Source organism: Cebidichthys violaceus, unplaced genomic scaffold (genome assembly GCF_023349555.1).
Source record: "Cebidichthys violaceus isolate CVI_PGR_0920_01 unplaced genomic scaffold, fCebVio1.0.p SCAF_426, whole genome shotgun sequence".
NCBI lineage: Eukaryota > Metazoa > Chordata > Actinopteri > Perciformes > Stichaeidae > Cebidichthys > Cebidichthys violaceus.
The window spans coordinates 5001-29628 of record NW_027176624.1 but is presented as its reverse complement, the minus strand read 5'-3'; the positions used below and the strand labels follow the sequence as shown (position 1 = coordinate 29628).

At 45.9% G+C, this 24628-nt stretch overlaps 1 protein-coding gene across 1 annotated transcript; it reads right to left on the bottom strand.

The window, feature by feature from the left end:
- Window positions 1-754: 754 nt before the first annotated feature.
- On the bottom strand, window positions 755-16567 carry LOC137886288 (E3 ubiquitin-protein ligase Jade-2-like; the record flags this gene model as incomplete). The annotated part of the gene is made up of 6 exons (XM_068728694.1): window positions 755-1080; window positions 1738-2253; window positions 6316-6432; window positions 10690-10857; window positions 13830-14041; window positions 16315-16567. Coding segments are annotated over 6 exons (1503 nt in total), but the record flags the coding sequence as incomplete, so codon positions are not given.
- Between the last annotated feature and the right edge of the window lie 8061 nt (window positions 16568-24628).

Genomic DNA, 24628 nt, shown 5'->3' with positions numbered 1-24628 from the left:
CATAGTGGTTAGCGTTCAGCTGCCAAGTGTGAGCCATGATACCGAAGGCAGTAGAGGAACACTGACCTCAAAAACTGCACCGCTACGGTCCAGGTTTAGACTGAACTGTAGTACGCATGTATTAAACACCTGGAACAGGCGGTCACGACGATAACACAGCTCCAGAAAGCAGACCGCACACTGCATGAAAGCTTCTTTCTTTTACTTTAAAACAAAAAATAAAATCTCATAGTTTCCACTGTTAATAGGTAGAGGAAGTAACCCTAAACCTAAAAGAAGAGCGGAATGTAATCACTTTTCTGAAACAATCAAACCTGAAACAACTTCCCTCACCTGCACCGACTGGTCCAGCAGCCGCTCCACTAAGGGAGGCTTTGAACAATAACCCAGTAAGACTTCCTGCAGCCTACCTTCACACAGGTGTGTGTGTGTGTGTGTGTGTGTGTACTCTACTCTTTCTGCAGCTTTTGAGTCGAAGACCTCGCCGACAAGAACCTCAGATTTTGGTTTACAGTTACAGTCTGGCAGCAATCCATCATCACCTGATCCACCCGAACTCCCCAACAGGTGGTGACCACTGAACAGCATCCGAGACATCTACCTTAAGGCCTGAGGACACTACAAATACTTAGTCTTTGAAAAGTTTATATATATATATATATATATATATATATATATATATATATATATATATATATATATATATATATATATATATATATATATATATAGCTGGTACCACCTCCTCCTACACTATTCTCCTTGTAACTTTTTAAATCGCAAGAAACATACATTCGCTATTGCTGTGCTGAATATTGCGCAAAGACACAACTTTAACAGGCCTTATACCAAACACACACACACACACACACACACACACACACACACACACACACACACGTTTCTAGGACTCACCCTCTCCAGGTCTTGTCGGAGGTGTGTGAAGAGCTTGAGGCGTCTGTAGAGGACGTCCTGCTCCTGCTGGGCCAGGTTGTCCACCTCGTCCCTCTTTAAAGTCACCAGAGGTTGATTGAAGTTGGCCTTCCTCTTCATCTTCCAGAACTGATACAAGAAGTCCACCTTGAGGAAGAAACACAAATAATCCCGTTTTTATCATTTTATATACAGCGTTCTTGCGAAAGTCCGTCATTTATAGAACTACGTTCAACATAATTCTAGACAACCTGAATATTTGAAGTCTATTATCCCATTAAAGCGCGACACAGACTTTTCGTCCCCGTGTATAAAAAGCAGTTCGCTTCCTTTATAGTGAATAAAAAGCTCTCGCCTGCAGCATGTTTAGAAACCAAGCAAAGGCCAGTTAATCACTCTGAACAAAAGCCTGCGATTCATCAGACAGCTCACCTGTGAAGAGGCAGCAATTTACGTGACGCACTAGAGCCGGCACTCTAAACGCAGCTCATCAATGCCACATCTGATTACATTCAATTACAAACGCTTCATAATCGCCACTAATAACAGGAGATGCAATGGAGTGTTTGAAATGCTGGTGAAAGAGGAGAACAATGTTGTGTGGGATCATATGGTTTTAAGGCATAATGGACGGAAAGATGCTCCATAGATTCATTTATTGTCGGCGATGTTCTCCAGCCAATCACAAGAGGCTTCGGCTTCTTGTTCCGAGCCGACGGGATGTAATACTTGGTGCATGTGAACGTTCTCGCTCGTCTGGTGTCGCGTATCATCGGAGTGTTTGAGCTCCGTGGCGTAACCTACCTGGGGGACGGGCAGCGCCAGGTTTTCGGCCACCTCCCTGGGGTCCACCAGTCGGTAAAACTCGTCCTCCAGCTCCTGGAGCTTCTGCTTCCTCTGGCTCACCTTCTCCCTCTCCAGCTGTTCCCGCTCAGCCCGCTCCGACGCCGACACCGGAATCGGGTACAATACCGACCTCTGCTCCGCGATGCCGCCGCCGCTGATGTTTGGTTGGTGCTGATGGTCCGGCCGGAGCTCAGGGCCGAGACCGGTACCGGTGGCGGTGGCGGCCCCCCAGTCCGGTCTGGGCGCGGCCGCATTGGTGTTGGTGGTGGTGGCGGCGGCGGCGTGGTTACCGTTGCTCACGCCGGTCGACCCGGAGAAGTTGCCGGCTGCGTTGCTGCCGGCGCTGCAGCTGTGCTCCAGGCAGAAGGACTTGAAGCGCACCTCGTCGTTCTCTGCCAGGATGGTCCTCATCTCCAGGCCGTGGTCGAAGGCGCACGTCACATGGAAGGCCACGATGCAGGAGGGCATGGAGCACTGGGCGGGGGAAGGAAGAGAGGGAATTCAGCTCTGGGCAGAGACAGAACGGAGAACTTCGTTTCTTTATAATGCATTTAAATACCAGGAGCACAGGGCGGACAAGGACCGATATATGAGAAGGAAGCCGGGAAGGACGTAGGGAGGCAAGCGATAGATGGAGCACAGTCATTTTAGAGAGTAGAGAAAACAGTATTACTCTCTTTCTCTCAAGCAAACACACACACACACACACACACACACACACTTTTTTTCCTTCAATTTCTGTCACAGCTATTTGTTTTAAAGTGTCAGTTATCAGGGTTCCAATACGAGCGCAGCAAAGCAGAAAGACGAGCCGAGTCACAACAAACACGGTTCCCCCATTTCTGCAGACGTTCTGGTAACTTGGGATGTGTGTGTGTGTGTGTGTGTGTGTGTGTGTGTGTGTGTGCTATCCATTACAGGTCATACTAAGAGGCAGCCTCCCACTGAGTCCCTCCAGGCATGGTGTGATTTTGTGTGTGTGTGTGTGTGTGTGTGTGTGTGTGTGTGTGTGTGTGTGTGTGTGTGTGTGTGTGTGTGTGTGTGTGTGTGCAGGTCGGCATTCAGCAGGATGGTGACTCTCTTCACTGAGTTGTTCATGTCTAAAGTCTTCAGGAACAACCTTTCGTCTCTCGCTCTCTGGCTCAAGCAGCGGCTCTTTGGTGACGGTGAAGCCTCACACACAATCCTTCAGTGGGACATTTGGAAAAATGTGAAGCTTGTTGCCGATTTAACATAAAAAAATAAAATAAAAAAAATCATAAAAGAAGCTAACCTTCGATTATCCAGCACTTATCCTAATAGGAAGTAGGAATGGGACGATAAAGGATATAATGAAACCGTATTAATATAGAATATCTTCCTTGAACTCGCTCTAGTCTGTCTGTGCTGCATTATTCTTCATCCCTCCTCGTCACAGCCCAGACAACAACAACACACTGATTTTGAACTAAAGTAGCTCACCGTGTGTGTGTGTGTGTGTGTGTGTGTGTGTGTGTGTGTGTGTGTGTGGTAACCCAGTTCAGCATCACAACCTTTCAGCCTTCAGAGGGGTGTGAAGTCAGCGTGAGGCCACCGAGAGGTCGACCCTGTTTTCAGTAAGCAGCCACGATAAATACAAGTTTATGTGTGTGTTTATGTGTTGGGAGGATAAACTGAGAGGCATCATGCCTGAACCACGACTTGCATCGTTTCTCAACATGCTTATGAACACATTTTGCCAACACTTCGCAGTGAGTCGCTTGATAAATAAATAAGTGTAATTCTTACACGGAATGATGAACACGGGACCCTGGAGACTCAACATTCATGTTCTCGTTCCAATGCAACTACACTGATAATTATTTAATCATCTTTGGAAAAAAAGAGCCTCAGTCCAAACCGTTTTAATTTGTCTCCGGCCACACACACACACACACACACACACACACACACACACACCTGCTTAGCGGTTCTAGATAATTAAGAGGTGGCCACTGGACGCCGTCTTATTTATAAGGACATTCTTATGTGGTCCAAGTATCCTGTTTGAATTTAAGAACTCAAAGTGGCGTGTCTTGGAGTGAGACGTTCGGCGTAAGAATCTGGGCCGATTCTTCGTATTTCCAACGGCGTCAAGTGAAGAAATCCTGAAGGAATCATTGATTTTAGGAGTCGCCGGCGCAGCTGCAGTACATCAATGCCGATATCCATCACGCGGACGGAGCGAGAGCCCGACACCGGAGGAATATTGATGATTTGTCCGCCTGTTTTGGTTTTTATTGGTTTCCATAACCTTTGATTTTCCTCAAATCTACAAACATGTCATGCCCAGTGGGAGTGGAGGCTTACGTGGACTATCTCCATTTTCATTTGAACACTTTTTCTTTCTCCCCTCAGATATTGATTAGTCTGAACTGGAGCCTTTCATGTGGTGTCCTACACGGCGTAGGTCTAGATCAGCCGAGATGAATCTCAAAGCTCGGCCTACTTAACATCCAGTTCTCCCCTTTCATCCCCCCTCTGTTAAATTAAACTGAATCCACTCTGTATGAGCCGATTGCACATGTATTGTCATATATCGTGTTTTCACTTTGTGAAATATTTAGCTCCATTCAATTAAATGGGAAATATTCAAAATGTCTTGTGCTTCATTTTATACACATTTTCCCCAAAAAACATCATTTGGTTTCTCTCTGTTTTTTGGGAATCTCCACTGAATATGACATTACACGTATTTAAATGTTAAAGGGAGCCATGTTGTTGCTCTGAAATCTGTGAAGAAGACAAACTCTCCATGCAGCTAAAGCACCTTTCTATTAATAAAGGACTAATTTAGAGTCCCATCGCACTTATAGAACTTGCCAATTAACGCAGCAAGTCGTTAAATTCAAAATATTTAGGCCTGAACGCTCTGAGACACCCGACCAACGAATGTTTGTTATCGCCAAATTACCAAAAGATGAGCAAAGGCCTGAAGTATCTCAGATTAACCTGGACTATAAAGAGTGGTCTTAGAAGGGAACCTCTGATCCAGTCTGAACCGTTGGACCTAGTGCGCATTAAAGACGACATTCACTCCGTTGTCTCTCCGACTCCCCCGTGGCGAAACCTTTCAGTCGGTTGCCATTTCACACTTCTCCCGACATTCAGAGGCTGCACAGGACCCCCGCTGCTCCTGCAGCGCTGCTCCTCTACCTGCTGCGCGAGGCGGCAGCTGATCAGTGAGTGTTGTTTGTACAGTCGGCCGCCTCCAGCCACGGAAGAGAGAGAGAGAAACTCTCTCTCTCTCTCTCTCTCTCTCTCTCTCTCTCTCCCCCTACAGGGGACTGGATTCTGGCTCAAGTACTCGCTGTTAATCTAAAGCATCGATACTGTGACGGCAAAACACCGTGAAACTAAATCTGGACACATACATCCGGCACGCGTGTGTGTGTGTGTGTGTGTGTGTGTGTGTGTGTGTGTGTACGGCGAGCTTCTAGGAAATCCACCTGGAGGGCACTTTTAAAGGCGAACCGTCCGCAAGCTAACAGCTGTAAAGTGGGTGAGTGTTAGAGCGCCAGCGGGGGTTTTGTTTGCGTACTCAGCTGCATGTTTAAGAGGTGCCGGGTTCAAACGGATCCACCCGCGCCCAGCGGGAGCCTAAGAACTATGATGATCTGTGTTGCTGAGAGACTTGTTATGTGTGTGTGTGTGTGTGTACTGCTTACTATGAAGCAAGGGAGTCTGTGTCTTCTTCTTCGCATATATATCGAGAAACGCTTATCCGATCTACTTCACCCTTGGCGGGTGCACTATGGGGGGACCCGAGGGAGTGCTTTTGATGCAAGTTGGACTCGTGACACGTTCAATATTAATAAAGTTAGATAAAGTAAGGGGGGGGGGGGACTCATTACATTACAGTCATTTACAATTCAGTAGCTATGTACACACCGTAGACTACGGGAGCAATTTTGGGGTTAAGTGTCTTGCTCAAGGACACATTGACATTAGTGGAGCAGGAGCCGGGGATCGAACCGCCGACCCTCTGATTGAAAGGCGGCCCTGCTCTCCACTTAGCCACGGTCACCCTCTGACTGTTCCTCTCTTGTATGGAGTCGTGTGAACACGGGCGACTGGAAGCAGACCGTGCGTCCCATCTGCTTATAACAATGAACTCCAAAAGTGAAAACCGTAATATTTGATTCTCACACACTGTTACAACTTTCACCAATTTTATCTTCAAGCTTGCTTTCACTCCAGCTGTGCAGACGATGTGCAGTGTGCATGGAAAAAAAAAAAAAAAAAAAAGGCATGAAGATTGAAATAGTGAGAGAAAAGGACGAAGGAGGAGGAGGAGGAGGAAAGCGCATCTGTCTGTCTGGCTCTTAATAATGGACGACAGCTGCCGGAGCAAAATGCTAAACATGCCAAACAAACACCGGCATGCCAAAAAAAAAAAGAAAATGCATGAAAAAGCAGAAATAAATGACATATGATTACTACATTAATTCTCCGCAGAAAAGAATTGATGTTAAAATAAGATTCACAACAACATAAATCGGCGTTTATCCGACGCACCTGTATGCAGGTTCCTGTGTGTTCTCGACACAGGCTGCAGGACAGAGCCCAGCGGCTGGCGGGGATGTGGGACACCTTGGTAATGGGCTCCATCTTCTCTGGACAGCCTATACTCACCTGCAGGGAGAAATGCACAAGTCTGAAGCAAAGCATCACCTTGTCTGATCAACAGTCAGCGTTGTCGTGTGGAGAGTCATGGGGGTTTTTTTTTTTGTTCGCCGTCGTCATAACAACACTTTTAGAATTGTAGATTAATCGATAGGTCATCGAACAGAAAATGTCTTTTGTGCTTCCAGATTGTTGAACGTGAGGATTGCTGCTTTTCTTAAAAGTAAAAATGTAAAATGAAAATATTTGGACAGTTGGTCGAAACAAAATCAGCTGTTGGAAGACTGGGAAACCTGAGTCGAGGTATTTTCATTGTTGTGGAGACCAAACACTTGGTAGTCGTGGTGCATCATAAATATTTACCAGCTGGAGATTCTACTTCAACCATGTTTTTTTATTAAAGCACAAGATCTCTGGCTTAACTCCGCTCTCTGCTTGATAAAGTGATTTAATCTCCACCAAACCGAACCGCTCACTGATAACAATACACTGACTGCGGCTTGAACGATAACTTCTTCAGTGTCTTCCAATTTCAAAAGCCGAGCCCTTGAATTAGAAAGTCTGTCCCTTGGACCCAGAGCAGGAACACCTGGGCTCCTTGGGGAAAAAAGGCGGCTGTGACTCACTCTCTCTGAGCGGGTCTATTCAGAGCAGCTTTGGCTCCCCCCAAAAAAAAAAGTCATTGACCTGTGCCAACCAGCCATGCAGAATAGAGTGGAGAGCACTCGTCTCCAAAGTGCCATTTCTTCCTTCCTTCCTCCGCTGCCTGTTTTCTTTCCAAACACCATTCCACCTCGTTTTCACATGCGCTTGTTCTCGCATTCATTGCCCTCTTTTCCTTGTCCTTCACGCTCGCTTTAACAAGCTGACGACTGATTTCCGCAGGTCGTGCCTATCTCTCTCTCTCTCTCTCTCTCTCTCTCTCTCTCTCTCTCTCTCTCTCTCTCTCTCTCTCTCTCATATCATTATATCTGATTTTCTTCCGCCTCCTCTCGTCAGCTCATTCACAGGAGGATAGCGCACTCGACCCGAGGTCAATTTTCACTCCATTGAGGAGGTCAATAGAAAAGCAGCGTTCGGACAATGAAGCCCCAGCTGTCGCCGATGTGCGAAAACCGATCGATGGCCAAAAAGGATTTCCACTCTTTGAATCAGAGAGGTTGCACTTTACACAATTCCTCCACCTTGTCCTCTTCAGTTGGTTTGTCGATACTCAAGAAGTCAGGGCTGTAGATTTCAGAGACTGTGTGTGTGTGTGTGTGTGTGTGTGTGTGTGTGTGTGTGTGTGTGTGTGTGTGTGTGTGTGTGTGTGTGTGTGAGCACATAGCAGGCCTTTTAACACGCTCGTTCCCCAATTAGCAGATTCAAGCCCCAATTACTTCACGTTTCAAAGCCGCTAGATGGAAAACTGACAAAAATTGAAATCACTTCTATTGGAAATGGATGGAAAGTGTCAAATGAAAAGGCATTTTAAAAGAGGGGCTCCGTGTCTCTGTGCATGTGTGTGTGTGTGTGTGTGTGTGTGTGTGTGTGTGTGTGTGCGTGTGCGTGTGTGTTGTGAGAAGCCGTTTAAAGAGGGTCCCCTCTCTAGGGGTTGAAGGCAGAGGGCTGACGGCAGTGATACACACAGCGCTGCGGGGGGGCTGTATCGTTTGAAGGCTGGGTGGTGTGTTCACACACACACACACACACACACACACACACACACACACACACACACACACACACACACACACAAACACACAGACACACACACTCCAGCACTCTCTATGAATGGCACTCACACACACAGAGCCTTTTTTTTCCTGAAAATTTCCACTACTATCATATTGAGTAGAAAACCAGCCAGTGTTGAGATGTGAGTGTATATATATTTGTGAGGACGTCTGCTATTAAAGCCTCTTTAGATCATGCGAGCACACACAAAAGTCCACGCGCGCCCCACACACACACACACACACACACACACACACACACACACACACACACACACACACACACACACACACACACACACACACACACACGAAGCACAGACATGCAAATGATCCGTTTGTCTTCTTTCATCCCTCCCTCCTCGGTAGGAAGAGAAAACAAAAGCGAACGGAGCAACGAAAACAATTAGCCCAATCAAGGGTGACAGAAGGCAATTAGAAGTAAAAGGTTTGAGCTGCCAAAAGTCACTCCATTACCGAGGAATCCGCTGGTGGAGTGTGTTCCCGACACATGACTGACTGTCTTAAGAGTTTAGAGGTGTGTGCGGCGCGTGAAGCAACATCCGTTCCCTGAAACCTCTGAAGAGAGCGGGCTGCTTTAGGTCCATTTGGGAGCTTTCAGATGAGGCGCTTCCAAAAAGGTATCATCAAGACACATCGATGTGGAAACGAGGCGAGCGGGTTCCTCGTGAATCTATTTAAATTGCTTGCAGACTGACTAAAGTGTTTTACATTTCCTGAAAAACCTTGTAGTTTTGGATTGTTTCAAGTACTCTCACATGGTACATCGAAAGAGTTATGGGTCGCTGCAATCCTCCACCCTCTCAGCTGAAGCTAATATGAGGCTTTAGCAACCGGGGTTAACAACTGCTCATGGGCCTTTTTCCACCTCAAGTGATGCGAGCAAGCGACCGGACCAATCGGTGTCCTGTGAGGAGCTACTGGCCGCTACGAGCGTGAGACGACACAGAGGAGCCACTGTTCCTTCTTAAAAAAACAACAACAACGCCGGCTCCGGTGGAGGTTAGCGTAGCTGCTGCAATAGCATCGATTGTATCCGAACTGGAATTATATCTCTACTGGATAAAAGTAAAGTTATTTCACCCCCTCGGAAATTAAAATGTCTTTTTTCTTTTTGCGTCCAGTCTTTTCAGAAACATGAATGGTGGGTTAAAGTTTCTGTTGATTCAAATGGTGAAAAGAAAACCAGTGTACCTGAAAGAGTGTGCAGTAAAGAGTGTGCAGTATAGAGTGTGCAGTAAAGAGTGTGCAGTAAAGCAGTAAAGCGTGTGCAGTAAAGAGTGTGGAGTAAAGAATGTGCAGTAAAGAGTGTGCAGTAAAAAGTGTGCAGTAAAGAGTGTGGAGTAAAGAGTGTGGAGTAAAAAGTGGGCAGTAAAAAGTGTGCAGTAAAGAGTGTGCAGTAAAGAGTGTGCAGTAAAGAGTGTGCAGTAAAAAGTGGGCAGTAAAGAGTGTGGAGTAAAGCGTGTGGAGTAAAGCGTGTGCAGTAAAGAGTGTGGAATGTGCAGTAAAGAGTGCAGTAAAGAGTGTGCCGTAAAGCGTGTGGAGTAAAGAGTGTGCAGTAAAGAGTGTGCAGTAAAAAGTGTGCAGTAAAGCGTGTGGAGTAAAGAGTGTGGAGTAAAGAGTGTGCAGTAAAGAGTGTGCAGTAAAGCGTGTGGAGTAAAGAGTGTGCAGTAAAGCAGTAAAGAGTGTGCAGTAAAGAGTGTGGAGTAAAGAGTGTGCTATAAAGAGTGTGGAGTAAAGAGTGTGCAGTAAAGAGTGTGCAGTAAAGCAGTAAAGAGTGTGCAGTAAAGAGTGTGCAGTAAAGCATGTGCAGTAAAGAGTGTGCAGTAAAGCAGTAAAGAGTGTGCAGTAAAGAGTGTGCAGTAAAGCATGTGCAGTAAAGAGTGTGCGGTAAAGCAGTAAAGAGTGTGCAGTAAAGCGTGTGCAGTAAAGCAGTAAAGAGTGTGCAGTAAAGCGTGTGCAGTAAAGCAGTAAAGAGTGTGCAGTAAAGAGTGTGCAGTAAAGAGTGTGCAGTAAAGCAGTAAAGAGTGTGCAGTAAAGAGTGTGCAGTAAAGCAGTAAAGAGTGTGCAGTAAAGAGTGTGCAGTAAAGAGTGTGCAGTAAAGCAGTAAAGAGTGTGCAGTAAAGCGTGTTTTCAGAGATGCTGCAGTGTCTTTTGAGGTGAGGATGGGAGGAAGTGAAGCTCAGTCAAAACACAAGTGCAGGAGTCTAAATAAGCAGTGTGTGGGTTCTTATCACAGCATCTCATGCACCACGCAGTCTTTCAGGGGCTTTTTCTTTTCTCTTTTTCTTTCATGGTGTCGGCGCCTCGTCCGAGAGCACCATACGTGTTTCAACACACATTCAACACCAAGCACATACTTCAGCTTTATGTAGCCACTTATCTAATGCAGGATAGATGGCTTTTACACTAACGTTGACAACGACTGCAGCTGTATGCACTCACGCAAATGTAAAATGAATAGAATAACAGCCTCACGTTGTATGCCGGCGTCGACCGGGACAGATATAAAACACTGCTCGACTCTCACCTCAGGGATCCATAAGGCACAGCTGACGTGGACCCACTTGGTTCCACTGCGGGTGGGCTTGAGGGCCCCCCCTCTCTTGGGGCAGAGCAGACATTTGGGCTGGACGCCCAGAGCGCAGGTCCGACACAGCCAGTTCCCCTGGGGTACCTTCAGGATGCCGTAACACGCCTGCGACAGGGGGGGGGGGGAGAAGTTAGCAGAGGGGACGATGCACAGAAGACGAAGAGGCTATTGTCTGAAGGTTAACCAAATCCACCCAGTCGGGTTTGTACAGTACAGTACAGTCATTTTTAGCAGACGCTTTTATCCAAAGCGACTTACAATTCAGTATCTCTCTACACGCCGTAGACGCAGCTACGGGAGACATTTTGGGGTTAAGTGTCTTGCTCAAGGACACATTGACATGAGACTAGTAGAGCAGGAGCCGGGGATCGAACCTCCGACCCTCTGATTGAAAGGCAGCCCTGCTCTCCACTTATCCACGGTCACCCCAGATTAACAAGTGAGATATAATGTGTTGATCGCTGCACTTTAAAAGGTGCTTTGGTACCTTTTGGACAGAGCCAGACTAGTTGTCTCCCCTGCCCCAGTTGCTTCAAATCTTTTTGCTAAGCTAACCGGCTGCTAGCAGCAACTTCATACTTAGCGGACAGATATGAGAGTGGTATCATGATTCTTCGTCTTCTTTTTGACTTTCAGCTCATTTCAGCACGCTATGAACATAAACGTGCAGCAAATTGGAAATGTGCTTTTGGAAACGCAATCTCTCACAGCCACTGTTGACTCTAACCGCCTCTGTTATTTCATCTTTCTTTGTTAAAAAGGTGTGTTGCAATGAAGCTGCCGTATCTGAGATAGTGATAATAGTCCATTCACAGGCCAACGCCATCAGGAAATTAAACCCAGCAGACACACAGTGAACACACACATGGACACTGGGAAACGGGTTATGTGACTTTTTGGAGGCTAGAATTTCCCCACAGGCACAAAAAAACCCCACACACACACACACAGCCTCTGCTGGCTTCTGTATAACTTTGAACAAATCGGTTTAAAGAAAAATGTTTAACTACTTCCATAAAGAAGCGAGAGACTGCAGAGAGACTTGATTTCAACCAGCTGCACCACAAAGCCACCCCATGGTTTAGCTTTCATGGCTTTTCAGCATACTTTCAGCGGTTGCTGCATCTTAAACCCCCAAAAAAAGTAATGACAGTCTGCTGCTTATTTCCTCAGATTACAACAAAACTCCTCACTTTTTTCCCTTCTGAATCCTCTCACAGCTCCTTCAGAAGTTATGCTTACTGCTGCTCCAATAACACACACACAAAAAGAATTCCTCCACATCTTATTTTCTTTTCTTTCAACCGGAGTTACAGCGACTTATGGAAAGCACGACATTTTCCACATACCACTCGGTGTTGGCAGGTCATTGTATCATCAACACTCCACCCATTTCCCCTTTCCGCCAACACATTTGGGCGCCCTGAACGTTTTTCATGCCAACATAACAGCACACTGACTTATGTTTGAAAGGATCCAGCGCCGCGGGTCAGAAGCAGAATGATTTTATCGTTAGATATGATTTATCTTAACGCCTCTTTCTCCTCCGTTACTATAACGTCTGCATCAGATCTCACTTCTAACGAGTCAAATCAAACTGGCGCTCTTTTGGTCGAGGCCCAAATGAAAATTGCAAGGTGGAAAAAAAAAAAACATGATTTCAGGACCCACTGCTGCTAAATTCAAGCCTGGCCTCAGGACGCAATCACTCATCTCACTCTACAGAAGGAAGGCTGCATCGAATGTTATACGACCGAAAAGCTGGAAATACATCAAGAGCTAATAAAACAATGGAAAGGTATAAAAAAAAAAAAAAAACGTTGCACTGACTGAAAGCAAAGAAAATGAGACACGGAGGACTTCATCTACATTAAAAGCATTTAAAAATGCATTTTTAACCTGCTGACGGGTAGAAAGACGGCCTTACCGGGGAAGCAACAGTCATCAGCTTCATCATTACTGAATGCTCCCTCGGAGTAACCATTTACTTCCCTCTCTTGATATATGTTACTCGTTTGTCAGTACCCTGTGGAGCGTCCACTTCCAGTACAAAAGAAGTGGACATCAGAGACGTCAGCCATCGGTTCGTGGACGGACGTTTTTGAAGCCTTCAGTTTGGCATCGTGGCCGTCGCCATCTCGTTTTTTTTCCGCAATCGAGATTGACACGAGAGGGTGGAGCTAAGTACAAACCGAACTCAGAAGGTAGCCCCGCCCCTAAAGCCCTGCTTTCTGGTCTGTTTGACTCTAAATGTTCCATAATGTACTAAATGAACATCATGCTGTATTGAAGAAGACTGTAAACTAGAGATTGAGACCATAAACTCATGTTTACAATGTTTACTGAGGGAATAAATCAAGAGAGAAGTAGAGTCATTTTAGACTAGACTTCTATACAACCAGAGGAGTCGCCCCCTGGTGGACACTAGAGAGAATGCAGCTTTAACAGGTTGCAGCCTGAACTGGTCCCAATAGTTTGTCAATTGTGTGATGCATTGAGTTTATCTTTAGGCTGAAAGTCAGTAATTGGGGAACTAAAGAGCGAGATAACGAACACTGACCTTTTTTTCATTTGAGTACATGCATGAGACGAAAAAATGTCCACACTTTGAAACTGGGATGACTCCTGTTTTCCATCGTTTTTGAAACAATCCCACTCCTATTTCATGCTTTTTAACCCCCAATTGAGAGTGAAATTGTAAATCTGCAGCTGGATGTAACTATTTCCATCCAGTGTCACAACAGCAGGAAAGCAGAGGCAGTGCAGTGACACTGAAGGTGGGTCAGCGCCGACGGGGCCGACGGAGCAATTAACACCGTGTCCCGGTGTAACAAACACCCCCACCCCCACCCCCCCGAGCCTCGAGATGTCAACGGTACCACTTGTGACACCGATACAGCGCCTGCACTCTCACGCCGATGATGAATGAAGCCCCGGGGAATATGTAAGGCAGCTCCGAGGACAACAGCAAAACCTGGCCTTTGAAAACAACCTTGATTCTGTCTTTACATGAGTGCTACTTACAAACACAGGCACGCGGGCGCTTGAAGAGAGAGATAAGCCGCTTAATATCCGACCTGATGGACGCAGACGTTGCACTTGTCGCAGAAGACCATCTCGTTGCCGTCCTCTCCCTCTGGCGAGCGGCAGACGTCGCACACCACGTCCTCGTCGTACTCGATGCCCAGGCCTTCCTCCGTCTCGATGGCCTGCCGCATCTTCTCCTCGCACGCGCTCTCCAGCTCGACCAGGACGCACTCCATCGTCAGCTCGTCCAGCTCCGGCAGCGCTGGTGTGGACAGAAAGTCAAAAACTTTAAAAAGGGTGTTATACTGGGGCCAGCACAGAGCAATTCAAAGTCAGAGTGCAGCTTAAAGTTAAAGGACAACAGTAATGGAAAGCTGCTCAAAATGAGTGAGCAAATTGACCAAATTCCAGGGGCGGTTTTTTTTTGGGGCCAAAAGGCGTTCTTTCTTCGGATAGAAGTGTGCAGAGAATGAGCTGCAGGACGTGGGAGTGTGTGCAGTTGACCAGAGAAACGCTACATGTGCTCCGTCACTACAAGCCCATTTGCAATCAAAGCCAAAATGTGTCACTGAGCCCTTCTCGCCGACAGCTCGGTTCACTGTGCCAATATGTGTCGGCATTAGCGTTCATGTTCCTGCCCCCATTTGCATCTCAAAGTAATGCCTTGCTCCAAGGCTGGTTAATAGTTGATGAAAACGATGATTTAACTGGCAAATGCAAGCTTTCTTCCTCGTAAAAAAAAAAAAAAAAAATCTCAATACATGCAACGAGATTCCAATAATTAGACAAAATGGGTAACAGCAAGGCATTAAACCTAGCGTGACATTTTTTTATTGTGTAAATCTTTTGCTCAGACGAAATCTCTGGATTTTAGAAAGTATAAAAGTCATTTTTGAATTCAGAATCAGACTGAAGAAGCGTCCTCCGTCCTGGACTCTGCAGTCGAGGATTATTTATTGATTTACTTTGAAGGATTCAGAGTCTTTTTTTTTTTTTAAGTGGAGCTGTGTCTCCATCTGTTATTCATGTCACTGAATCCCTTCCCCATAAAAAGTTTTTTAAAAAATGAATAAATAACTTTATTTACTGGTTCTTGAGCATCTCGTTCATTTACAACCTGAGCTGCAGTTTCACATCAAGAAATGAAGCTTTAAGCAAAACACTGTTTAACTTCCAAATGATATTCAAACGTGAACATCTGCTGAAAACAAGTCAACTTTATTTTCCATATTTTAGGCTTGAATCTGACCGTGAACACAAACTTTGGTCCGAATGAAGAACTGAAGGAAAGAAACTGTCGAACTGTAAATGGAATTTTTTCGAAGCTACTTTTGAAGCCGCAGAGGGAAGTAGAGTTAGATATTAACCTGCACTGACATTTACACCATGAACTACACGCACACACACACACACACACACACAAGAGGGAGGGAAGCAACACCACCGTTCACACATATCTGGGAATGTATGTGTGTGTGTGTGTGTGTGTGTGTGTGTGTGTGTGTGTGCACTGCAGTGTATTTACTTTATATTTATCTCCCTGTGGAGTGTGTTTCCGTGTTTGTTCATGTGACGGCTGTCCGCACACGCAGATGCACATTTATCATTGTGTGCATGTGGTCACGACTCAACACACACACACACACACACACACACACACACACACACACACACACACACACACTGTAAGTGGAGGACTGAGATAGAAAATGCTGAGTCACCCCATCATGAGTCGTGCAGCCTCGCCCAGCAGAACCAATCAACCGTCTGTTTGTTTGTTCTTGCATTGAGGGTTATGAGGAGAAGAAAAAAAACGCTCTCTGCTCCAGGAAGAGCCAGTGCGTGTGTGTGTGTGTGTGTGTGTGTGTGTGTGTGTGTGTGTGTGTGCTCGTGTGTGTGTGCTTGTTTGACTTAAGGTTTTTGTTTTGATTTTAATGTGTCCCAGAAATAAAAAGGCCCGAAACCCCCGGCGGGGATTTATAAACACAATTACGATGCTCTATCTGAAAGGAGCCGATCAGATATGGAATGAAATGGTGGAGATGGGAGGGATGGGAGGGATGGGAGGGATGGGAGAGATGGGAGAGATGGGAGAGATGGGAGGGATGGGAGAGATGGGAGAGATGGGAGAGATGGGAGGGATGGGAGAGATGGGAGAGATGCTCGGGGGTCAGCAGTTGTCACCGTGGAGGCAAAATGGAGGATGTAGCGGAGCAGAGGAGGGAGAAAGCGACAGTAGCTGCAGAAGAAGAGGAAGAGGAGAGGAGAGGGTGACGATGGAAGAGAGTGAGGAGAGCTTCAGGATCAGAGCCGTCTGCAGGTTTCAGAAGCCACACTTTAAAGACCTTTGGAGACTTTTTGAAATGTTGAAGTTGAGTTTTGATGGAACGTACGGTATGTAGTAAAAGTGATGCGACTGTGAACAGACAGGTGTGAAAAAGAAAAGAAATGAAGCTAAAAGATGTCGGATCCTTAAGCGCTTGCTGGCCGCCATCTACGATATTTGGGGGCAGCGAGTCTTCCTCTCGCACTCACCCATCTGTCTGAACTCGTGGTTGACCAGCTCCAGCCAGGCGACGTCCAGGTCGTCCAGGTCGTAGCAGCTGTGGCGCTGGGCGGGAGGAGGAGGAGGAGGAGGAGGAGGCTGGGCGCCGCTCTCCGCCTCTTCCTGCTCGCTGTCGGAAAGGCCGCCGGTCGACAGCGACCTGGAAACAAAACACAGAGACACATGTGGAGAGTTTGTCACGCGGTCTGGAAACAACGACGACGATGATGATGAAAACTTCAATTATTATTCTTATTAAACCACGAGCCTTTAAAGGATTTACCACGTTAATTAAGAGACTATAATCCTCATGATTCCAATCTATATGACCTATTTTTCTTTCTTTGAACATCGTTGATTTTTCATCTCAGGATCTTGACAAAATAATGTAGACTTTGAGGAAACTTAACCACAAATAAATACCCTGTTTCCACCACAATAACGTTCACTTCTCTCTTTGGGGTTAATAGACTCGGGACCCGCCGCTAGTCTCCTAAAGGGGGCGGAGGCGTGGCGAAACCCCCGTGACACACATTCAGGAAAGTGACTCTCAGTGGGTCGTCTCTGGATTAACCCTTCATGTTGGGTTCTGGGTAGAACCCTCGAAAACTGCTCCAGGTGGAAATGAAAAAAAAAGTTGATGTTTGTTGGCGCCTGCGTTTCTAAGAGAGTGTGAGTTCTCTCTTTGAGTTAATACAACTTTCCAAAACCCGTGTGTTTTGCTTTTTTTTTTTTTTTTTTTTATTTTAAAGATGCTGTACATACAAACAGGCTTGGTGACACAACGACGACACGCTGCAGTTGTCATGACAACAGGGATCACGTAGAAGCCCCTCCTCGTGTCTGCGGCTCTCCCCTACAGTCGGGTCCTGAGCTCACGGTCCAGAAAGACCCAATCAGAGTTTGACGGATGCCAAAAACAGTAAAGGAGGGCGAGGGGGCCGGGGGGGGGGGGGGGGGGGGGGGGGGGAGCCGGGGGCGATCGAAACAATGACAAATCAAATGGTTGTAGTAGGCAGCAGTGGCAGGAAGCTCCTCCAGGCACAGAGTCTGGTCTCTGGAGCCCCGGGGCCTGAATGTCTCTCTGTCAACAACAGCAGGAAATGGGGTCAGGAACTCTGCTCGACCCACTGGGAGGCAATAAAGGCTCATATACACACACATACACACACACGCACACACACACGCACACACGCACACACGCACACACACACACACACAGGCCAGTGTAAAAACCTCTGGATACTCTAAGAGCTAATAGACACATAGAGAGATGCACAAAATAAGGCCGACACACACACATCAGGCAGGGAGGCACCACTGACACACTGTACACATCACACACATACAAACAGCTCTGTGTTTTGCATATTAACACACACACACACACACACACACACACACACACACACACACACACACACACACACACACACACACACACACACACACACACACACCGCAGTGATTCACACACACACACACACCGCAGTGATTCACACGCTCTCCTGCTGAAGTCGTGACCTTTGTGTGAAAAGGTGAAGTGTGTCAGTGATCAAAACAACAAAACAGAACAACCTTTAGCTCTCCGTTTCAACGGCTCATTATCACACCGCTCGCTCATCATCATCATCATCATCATCACCGTCCGTCCGTCACTGCCGTCGCCCTCACGTCAAGCAGCACCGTGATCCTCATCACCACCTTCCTCCTCCTCCTCCTCCTCCTCATCATGATCATTATCCTCCACATTATCATCACCACCGCTGTCTTCATCCTCACAACAGCTGCCACAATTCCATTCCGTGATCTTCACCAGGACGGCGTGTCATGCCCGCTGGCAGCTCAGTGACAACGTGAAATGAAAACAACAAAGACAAATCAAAGAAGCCGCTCCTGGACCGTTGCACGAACGGCAATTCTGACTTGCTAAATCACTTCGGGAGTTATTCTAATACCCTATAAATATGTAAATTGGAGTATTTATACAATATTACACAATAAAAAAAAACATCTGTCTGCACCGTAAACAGGGAAATTAATTCTTAGTTCTAACAATGCTCATCGCTCCTCATCTTTCATCCTTCTATTAGCTTTCCTCATTTTTCTATTCGACGCACTCGTGCTTTCACTTTTGACATTTTCTTCTTTCTTTAAGTTAAGTTGAAATATTAGAGTTCAAAGTTTAAGCATCTTCCCTCAATTCTATTCATGCACTCATCCCCTTTTTTTGTTTCTTTAAGTTTCAAGGTAAGTTTAAAATGTACGTTTAAAGTTTAAGATTTCAAGTTTATTTCTAATTTCAGTAAAAGAAGTTTTGGTTTGATCCCGTTGCTTCTTCCTCCTCTTCACTTCCCGTCTCCGACCCATTCCGCTTTCACTTCTACCTTCTAATTCTTCTCCCTCAGACGTCTGTGTGGTAGTGAAAGCACACACATCTCTCTGTGAACCAGAAACACTCTTGTGATCACATGAACTTGACCTGTGGTCGAGGCCTACGCGTTGCCTTAAATACCCTGAGACCCGTGCATCGGTCCGACGTCACCCCTCCCAGTGATGCGTGCATCGGGGATCAACAGCCGTTCCTCTGCTGATAACTGCATCCACTACTCTGTCCGTCTGCGAACGGGCCAGTTTAGACCACCGGTGCAGGATCAACGCAGGCCAGATTGTGATATCATCAATTAATCAGAAGTTCTACTATCTCGCTGTGAGGACAAAAAAAGGCAGAAAACTGAACCCTGTTTTGGTCCGGTACCGCTCCGATATGTGATACCGGACAAAGCCAGGAGAGAGAAGAGCGAGACAAAGACACACAAGAGACTCTCTCACACTCACACACACACACACACACACACACACACACACACACACACACACAGAGAGAGAATAGGTTTCATACTGGAAACACTGGACTGGTTGTGTCCGTTATGTAACGTTAAAAGCAGCGTCGGTGTCTCATTACTACTGGCCGGTGCCGTTATTGCATTATCAAAGGACACGGCGGGTGTTATTCCATAGTTTGTTTGTTCCAAATCTCGTGAAAAGTCCTCTCAAATGCTTCCCAACCGCCCCGAGCTCATCACTTCCCACTGGAGACGTTGATCTTCAACAACAGGATGGAAATATAAGTGTAGTTTTTAAGGAACGCTACTCAAGCGAGAGTAAGTAGCGCACGATTTGGGGACCATTAAATCTGCAGATTGATGCACGTGAGCAACATAAAACAGAGCATTGATGTGTTTTTAATAGTTTTTGGACATCACTGGAGACGCATTATGTCAGGCGTTCGGCTGCACAGACAGTAAACGGTGATAGTGGGATCAGTTCATCGCCGGTTCTGGTACGTTCAGGGGGTTTGTTAACACAACCGGGCAAGAACCGACGGGGCAACCAGTCGGCGGTGTGAATACACGGAGACGTTATGTAGCGCTTTTGAAGTGGATGTTGTTCTTAGCTTTTGTTTATTCTCATACGGGATTTACTGCGTTAGGTTTTATGACTGCTCTGTTGGTGTTTGTTTGGCTTCAAGCTGTGAGCAGCAGAGTAACGTGGGGGGTGTTAAGAGTTGAAAAGGAGAAAAGGAGAAAAGATCAAGAAAAGAAGTCACACCAACCTGTGGATACGAAGTAAACAACATCTGCACCAAAACTGAACACCTGCATGAAGTCATCAAACTAACATCTACTGTACACCTCGTAATAAGACCTCCATCAATCTGTGAAACTGCACCCTTTCTGTCCGACTGTCTTCTGTCAGACGTCCACGTCTTCTGTCAGACGTCCACGCATCAACCCCAGCGCGGGGACATTCAAGTCGAGCTCCCGGCCGGTTATGTCACCGGTACAGGAGACCAAACAGGAAGTGAGACATGAAAGGAAAAGCAATCGCCTTATAATAATGTCAAGTCAAAGCCATCTAACAGGATGCGAGTCAGTGAGGGGGTCAGAGTACAATGTGTTCTTCCACTGGTAAGTATCATGTAGCTCTCACACACACACACACACACACACACACACACACACACACACACACACACACACACAGAGATCTTACATAATGTAGGTAAACAAAGCCGTGTGCAAAAGGTTTCTCGTTTGTCCAGCCTTCATCGCGACGACAAAGGGAGAGGTAAAGTGTGGAGTCGTCTGTCAACAGAGGAGATAATCTCAGCCCTCTGACACACTGTGCATAGATTGTATGTCTTTATATGGGACTGGAAAGCTTTAATGGTATGGACTCTTATGTTTGATTAGTCTACACGCATCAGCATTTATGAATATCTGCTGGAGATTATATATACAAAGTTTAAAACATTTAAAATGTCCCTTCTAATGTAGAGACTGCATTAGAAGGGACACTGCCCATTACAAGGGTTACGTCTTTATTATTTTGTGAATACAATGGTGCAGCTTCAATGTGTGTCGACTCAAAGGACATTTTACAGCAGTTGGTTGGTTTTGGTTTATTGCCTGTATTATGATGTATTCATGAAATACAGCGTTATCAGACGTTGTCGGGGACCGAAGGATAAAGTTATTATAAACTTCATTCCCAAACTAAGTGTCCCAGTCACACATTTTATTTAAAAAGGAGAAAGACGGTCCATGTCTAACCTAATAATAATAATAATAATAATAATAATAATAATAATTCGGTCACTAAAGATGGCAACCGTACTTTCAGTTCTTAGAGATCTGGGGTTATGCAGCTTTTTAAATCACAGTTGTTCCCTTTCTTTAAAGCCATTACATGGTGAGGAAAGAATACTTGTGTGATATAAAAAAGGAACCTTAGACTTCTGTTTACATGAGCGGAGTCCTTACAAGGGGAGCAGCACAGAGGGAACACCCACATGTTCCCTCCTTGGAATCATAACAATACGCCGGGTTTTTTTTTCTTCTTCTTCTTTTCTTTTGATCTTAACAGGGCGTCACATGAAATATGTATCAGGAGGAGCTTCACACCGCGGGGCTCTGATTCTTAAAACAATGAGAAACCAAAGGCCCCCCCCCCCCCTCCCTCCGTCCCTCTTCCAGGCGTCTTTGGTTTACTACGCGGGACGCGCCTCTGGGGAGCAGAGGAGCGGGAACGTCGTAACGCCGCTGAATAGGATGCTATGTGAGCCTGGGCAGGGGGGACAGGTGCTTCATGTGAGTGAGTGATAGCCAGGGACAGAGCCAGAGACCCGGGTCACATAATCATTCTTCTTCGGTGGTACGCGGCGAGATTTGGACCGACTTGAGACGATGCAGCAGGTTTACTTTAAACCGAGCGGACGTTTAAATGTCTGACTACAAAAAGCTGTATTCTTACAAGGTCCACCGCAGCGTTCCCCTCTGAAGCAAATAGAAACATATGCAAATGCTTTCATATTTTATGCAAATGACTAGGCTTGGTTATGACATATGATGCACATAATTTACCATTACAGCTGCTCGTCTTTCTTATTTCCTCCATTTGAAGACTCGGCTTAGTGGTTCGTTTGAGCTCTAGTTAATTAATACAAATAAAACAAATATATTCTTAATAGCAGTATATTAATAAATATTATTGAATCTATTTTTGACTGGGTAAGTAAAGATATTAATACGTGTAACTCAAATATTTTACACTGGTATTGTCCCATATTTCTGGGTTATACTGAGAGGTACTTTCTCATATTTGTCCTTCACATTTATATCAAACAGGATAGACTAAATATCAGAAAACACACTTTAAAGTCTTTCAAACCACAGCCTCCAAAATGACCATAACATTGAATTAACACCTTTAAAACAAAAGCTGAACAATAGAACTTTCACAATAAAAGGCAGGATTTACTGCAGGCGTGTTTTATGGCCTTGGTTTCAGCCGGGTCCACGTCTCGTCCTTCGTTTGAGCGACATATCGAGTGAAGAGGAAAAGTCGAGCATGTCTTCTCTGCGTGGATCTCGCTCTCCTCCTTTTCGCAGAACGTCAATAATAATGTCCTCTCGAGGAGGGATGAAGTGGACGGTGTTTACGCAAGACGTTTCCAGTGTGGGCAGAGCGACAGCGGCGGAGCTCCGCTCTCAGTCCGACTCTCTGCCCACACTGGAAACGTCTAGTTTAAAACAGACATCAACCGCTGACGGATCACTGGTGACGAGCAGCAAGGCCTTCTGACGGAGGCTGGACACACGGAGAGAGCAAGAACAAGACCAACGAAGACATGAGGGAACAAGACAGGGAGCCGAGACAAAGACAAGAAATGTGGGACGGAAGACATTAAAAAATGATCTAAAGATATAAAGAGAGCTTAAAAACTTGAAGAGATGCCGGCTGTCTGTTCGCCCTTCCTTTACGATTGACAGCCACCTTGCTGGATGCCAAATACCTGAGAGAAACCGACGCACAGAAACTCTCTTAATGAGCCACAGCTGATTACATTCTGCAGCAGCAGCAGCTGTCAGCCGGTAATATCGACCGAGAAAACGCTCATCACATGCAAAGACAGCTTTGTTAATAACTGGAGCTTTGAATAATACGAATAAGAAGAATGCAGTGTTTGCAGGTTTAAAGTCAGAATACATTATTTGATCGTTGTGATTTATAATATTAAATTAAGAACAAGCGATCGGCGCTAAATCACGCAGCGGAGCCGCTCAGACGCCAGGCGGAAGGTCAACAAGCGGACGCGTTTTACCCAACAAGGGTCTAAGTGAGTTTTAAGGTTCTCGTCGACCAGCTGCACCGAGAAATGATTCATCAATCGGCCATAAACTGGCAGCAGGGGAACTACGAGAGGACGGACGGAATGAGGGACAAAGAAAGACGACTGTCCTCAGTTTGACTTTAAAAGTTAAGTTCATTTCATTTGAAGTCTATATAGGCTTCTATATATTGTTTTTAATTCCCTCCAGTGCGACACAGTACAGAATCCTTTTTGAACACGTTAAGTTACTGATTAATGAGTTAAAGAGCTGCACAGTTAACGGGACGACAGCCAGCGGGCCGTTCCACTGCAACGTCTCAGACGAAGACGTGTCTTCTGCCGTCTGAAGACAGATCTCACCGGTCCATACGCTCCGGGACAAAACTTGACGATAAGGGTGTTACTCTGCAAACAGTACGAGATTCAACCACTTGTTCAGACATACCATTCCTGTCAACTGCAAACAATCACTTCCCTGTGTGTAACACACTGCGTCTGTGTGTGTGTGTGTGTGTGTGTGTGTGTGTGTGTGTGTGTGTGTGTGTGTGTGTGTGTTGAAATAATCTCTCATTCTTGAAATACCTCACTGTCACAGTACGGCTGAGAAAACCGGCTATCCCCTTTTCTTCCCTGTAATCCCTCTCTTTCTTCCCTTAGTTTTCCCACCAGACTGGGTATGTGTATGTGTGTGTGTGTGTGTGTGTGTGTGTGTGTGTGTGTGTGTGTGTGTGTGTGTGTGTGTGTGTGTGTGAGACAGTGTGTTGTGCCAACAGCCCCTTATCCTTTGGCGACCCGCACAAACCCCCCCCTACTCTAAAACACAATCCCGTATCAGCATGCGGGACTGGAAGAGCAGAATCAGGCCAGGGTCCAGCAGGGCACAGGGTTACCCACCCCAGGGTTCAGGGGCAAACCCTGTGTGGCGCTGCAGGGTACGTGTGTGTGTGTGTGTGTGTGTGTGTGTGTGTGTGTGTGTGTGTGTGTGTGTGTACAAAAACAGGGTTAACTAATGACAAAACTGTGTGTGTGTGTGTGTGTGTGTGTGTGCATGCACATCTGTGAGTGTTAATTATTTCTGTCTGCATACTTTCCTGTCTGTCTGTCTGTCTCTCTCTCTCCCTGTCCGTCTCTCTCTCCGTCTCTCTCTCTGTGTCTGTCTGTCTGTCTGTCTGTCTGTCTGTCTGTCTGTCTGTGCGTCTCATCTATGACAGAGTGAACACATTGAAGCATCTGAGAGAACGTAGAAATGATTCAGCCTCTGCGACCTTTTGTTTCTTGCAATGTAATCAGATGAAATACAGAATTAAAATAAAATATATATGAAATGACACTGCAGTAATGGCTGCTGACTTACTTCTGCCATCAACACAGAGTTGTCCATTCAATACACACACACACACACACACACACACACACACACACACACACACACACACACACACACAGCAGAGCAGCAGGACGGACAGAACCAGACAGATGCTTATAAATTGTTGATGTGTACACATATATACACACACACACACACACACACACCTCTGGATTGTTACAGTGTTGCTCTGGAAACGTGAGTCATCTTCATATCATATTTATATGGAGGAACACACACACACACACACACACACACACAC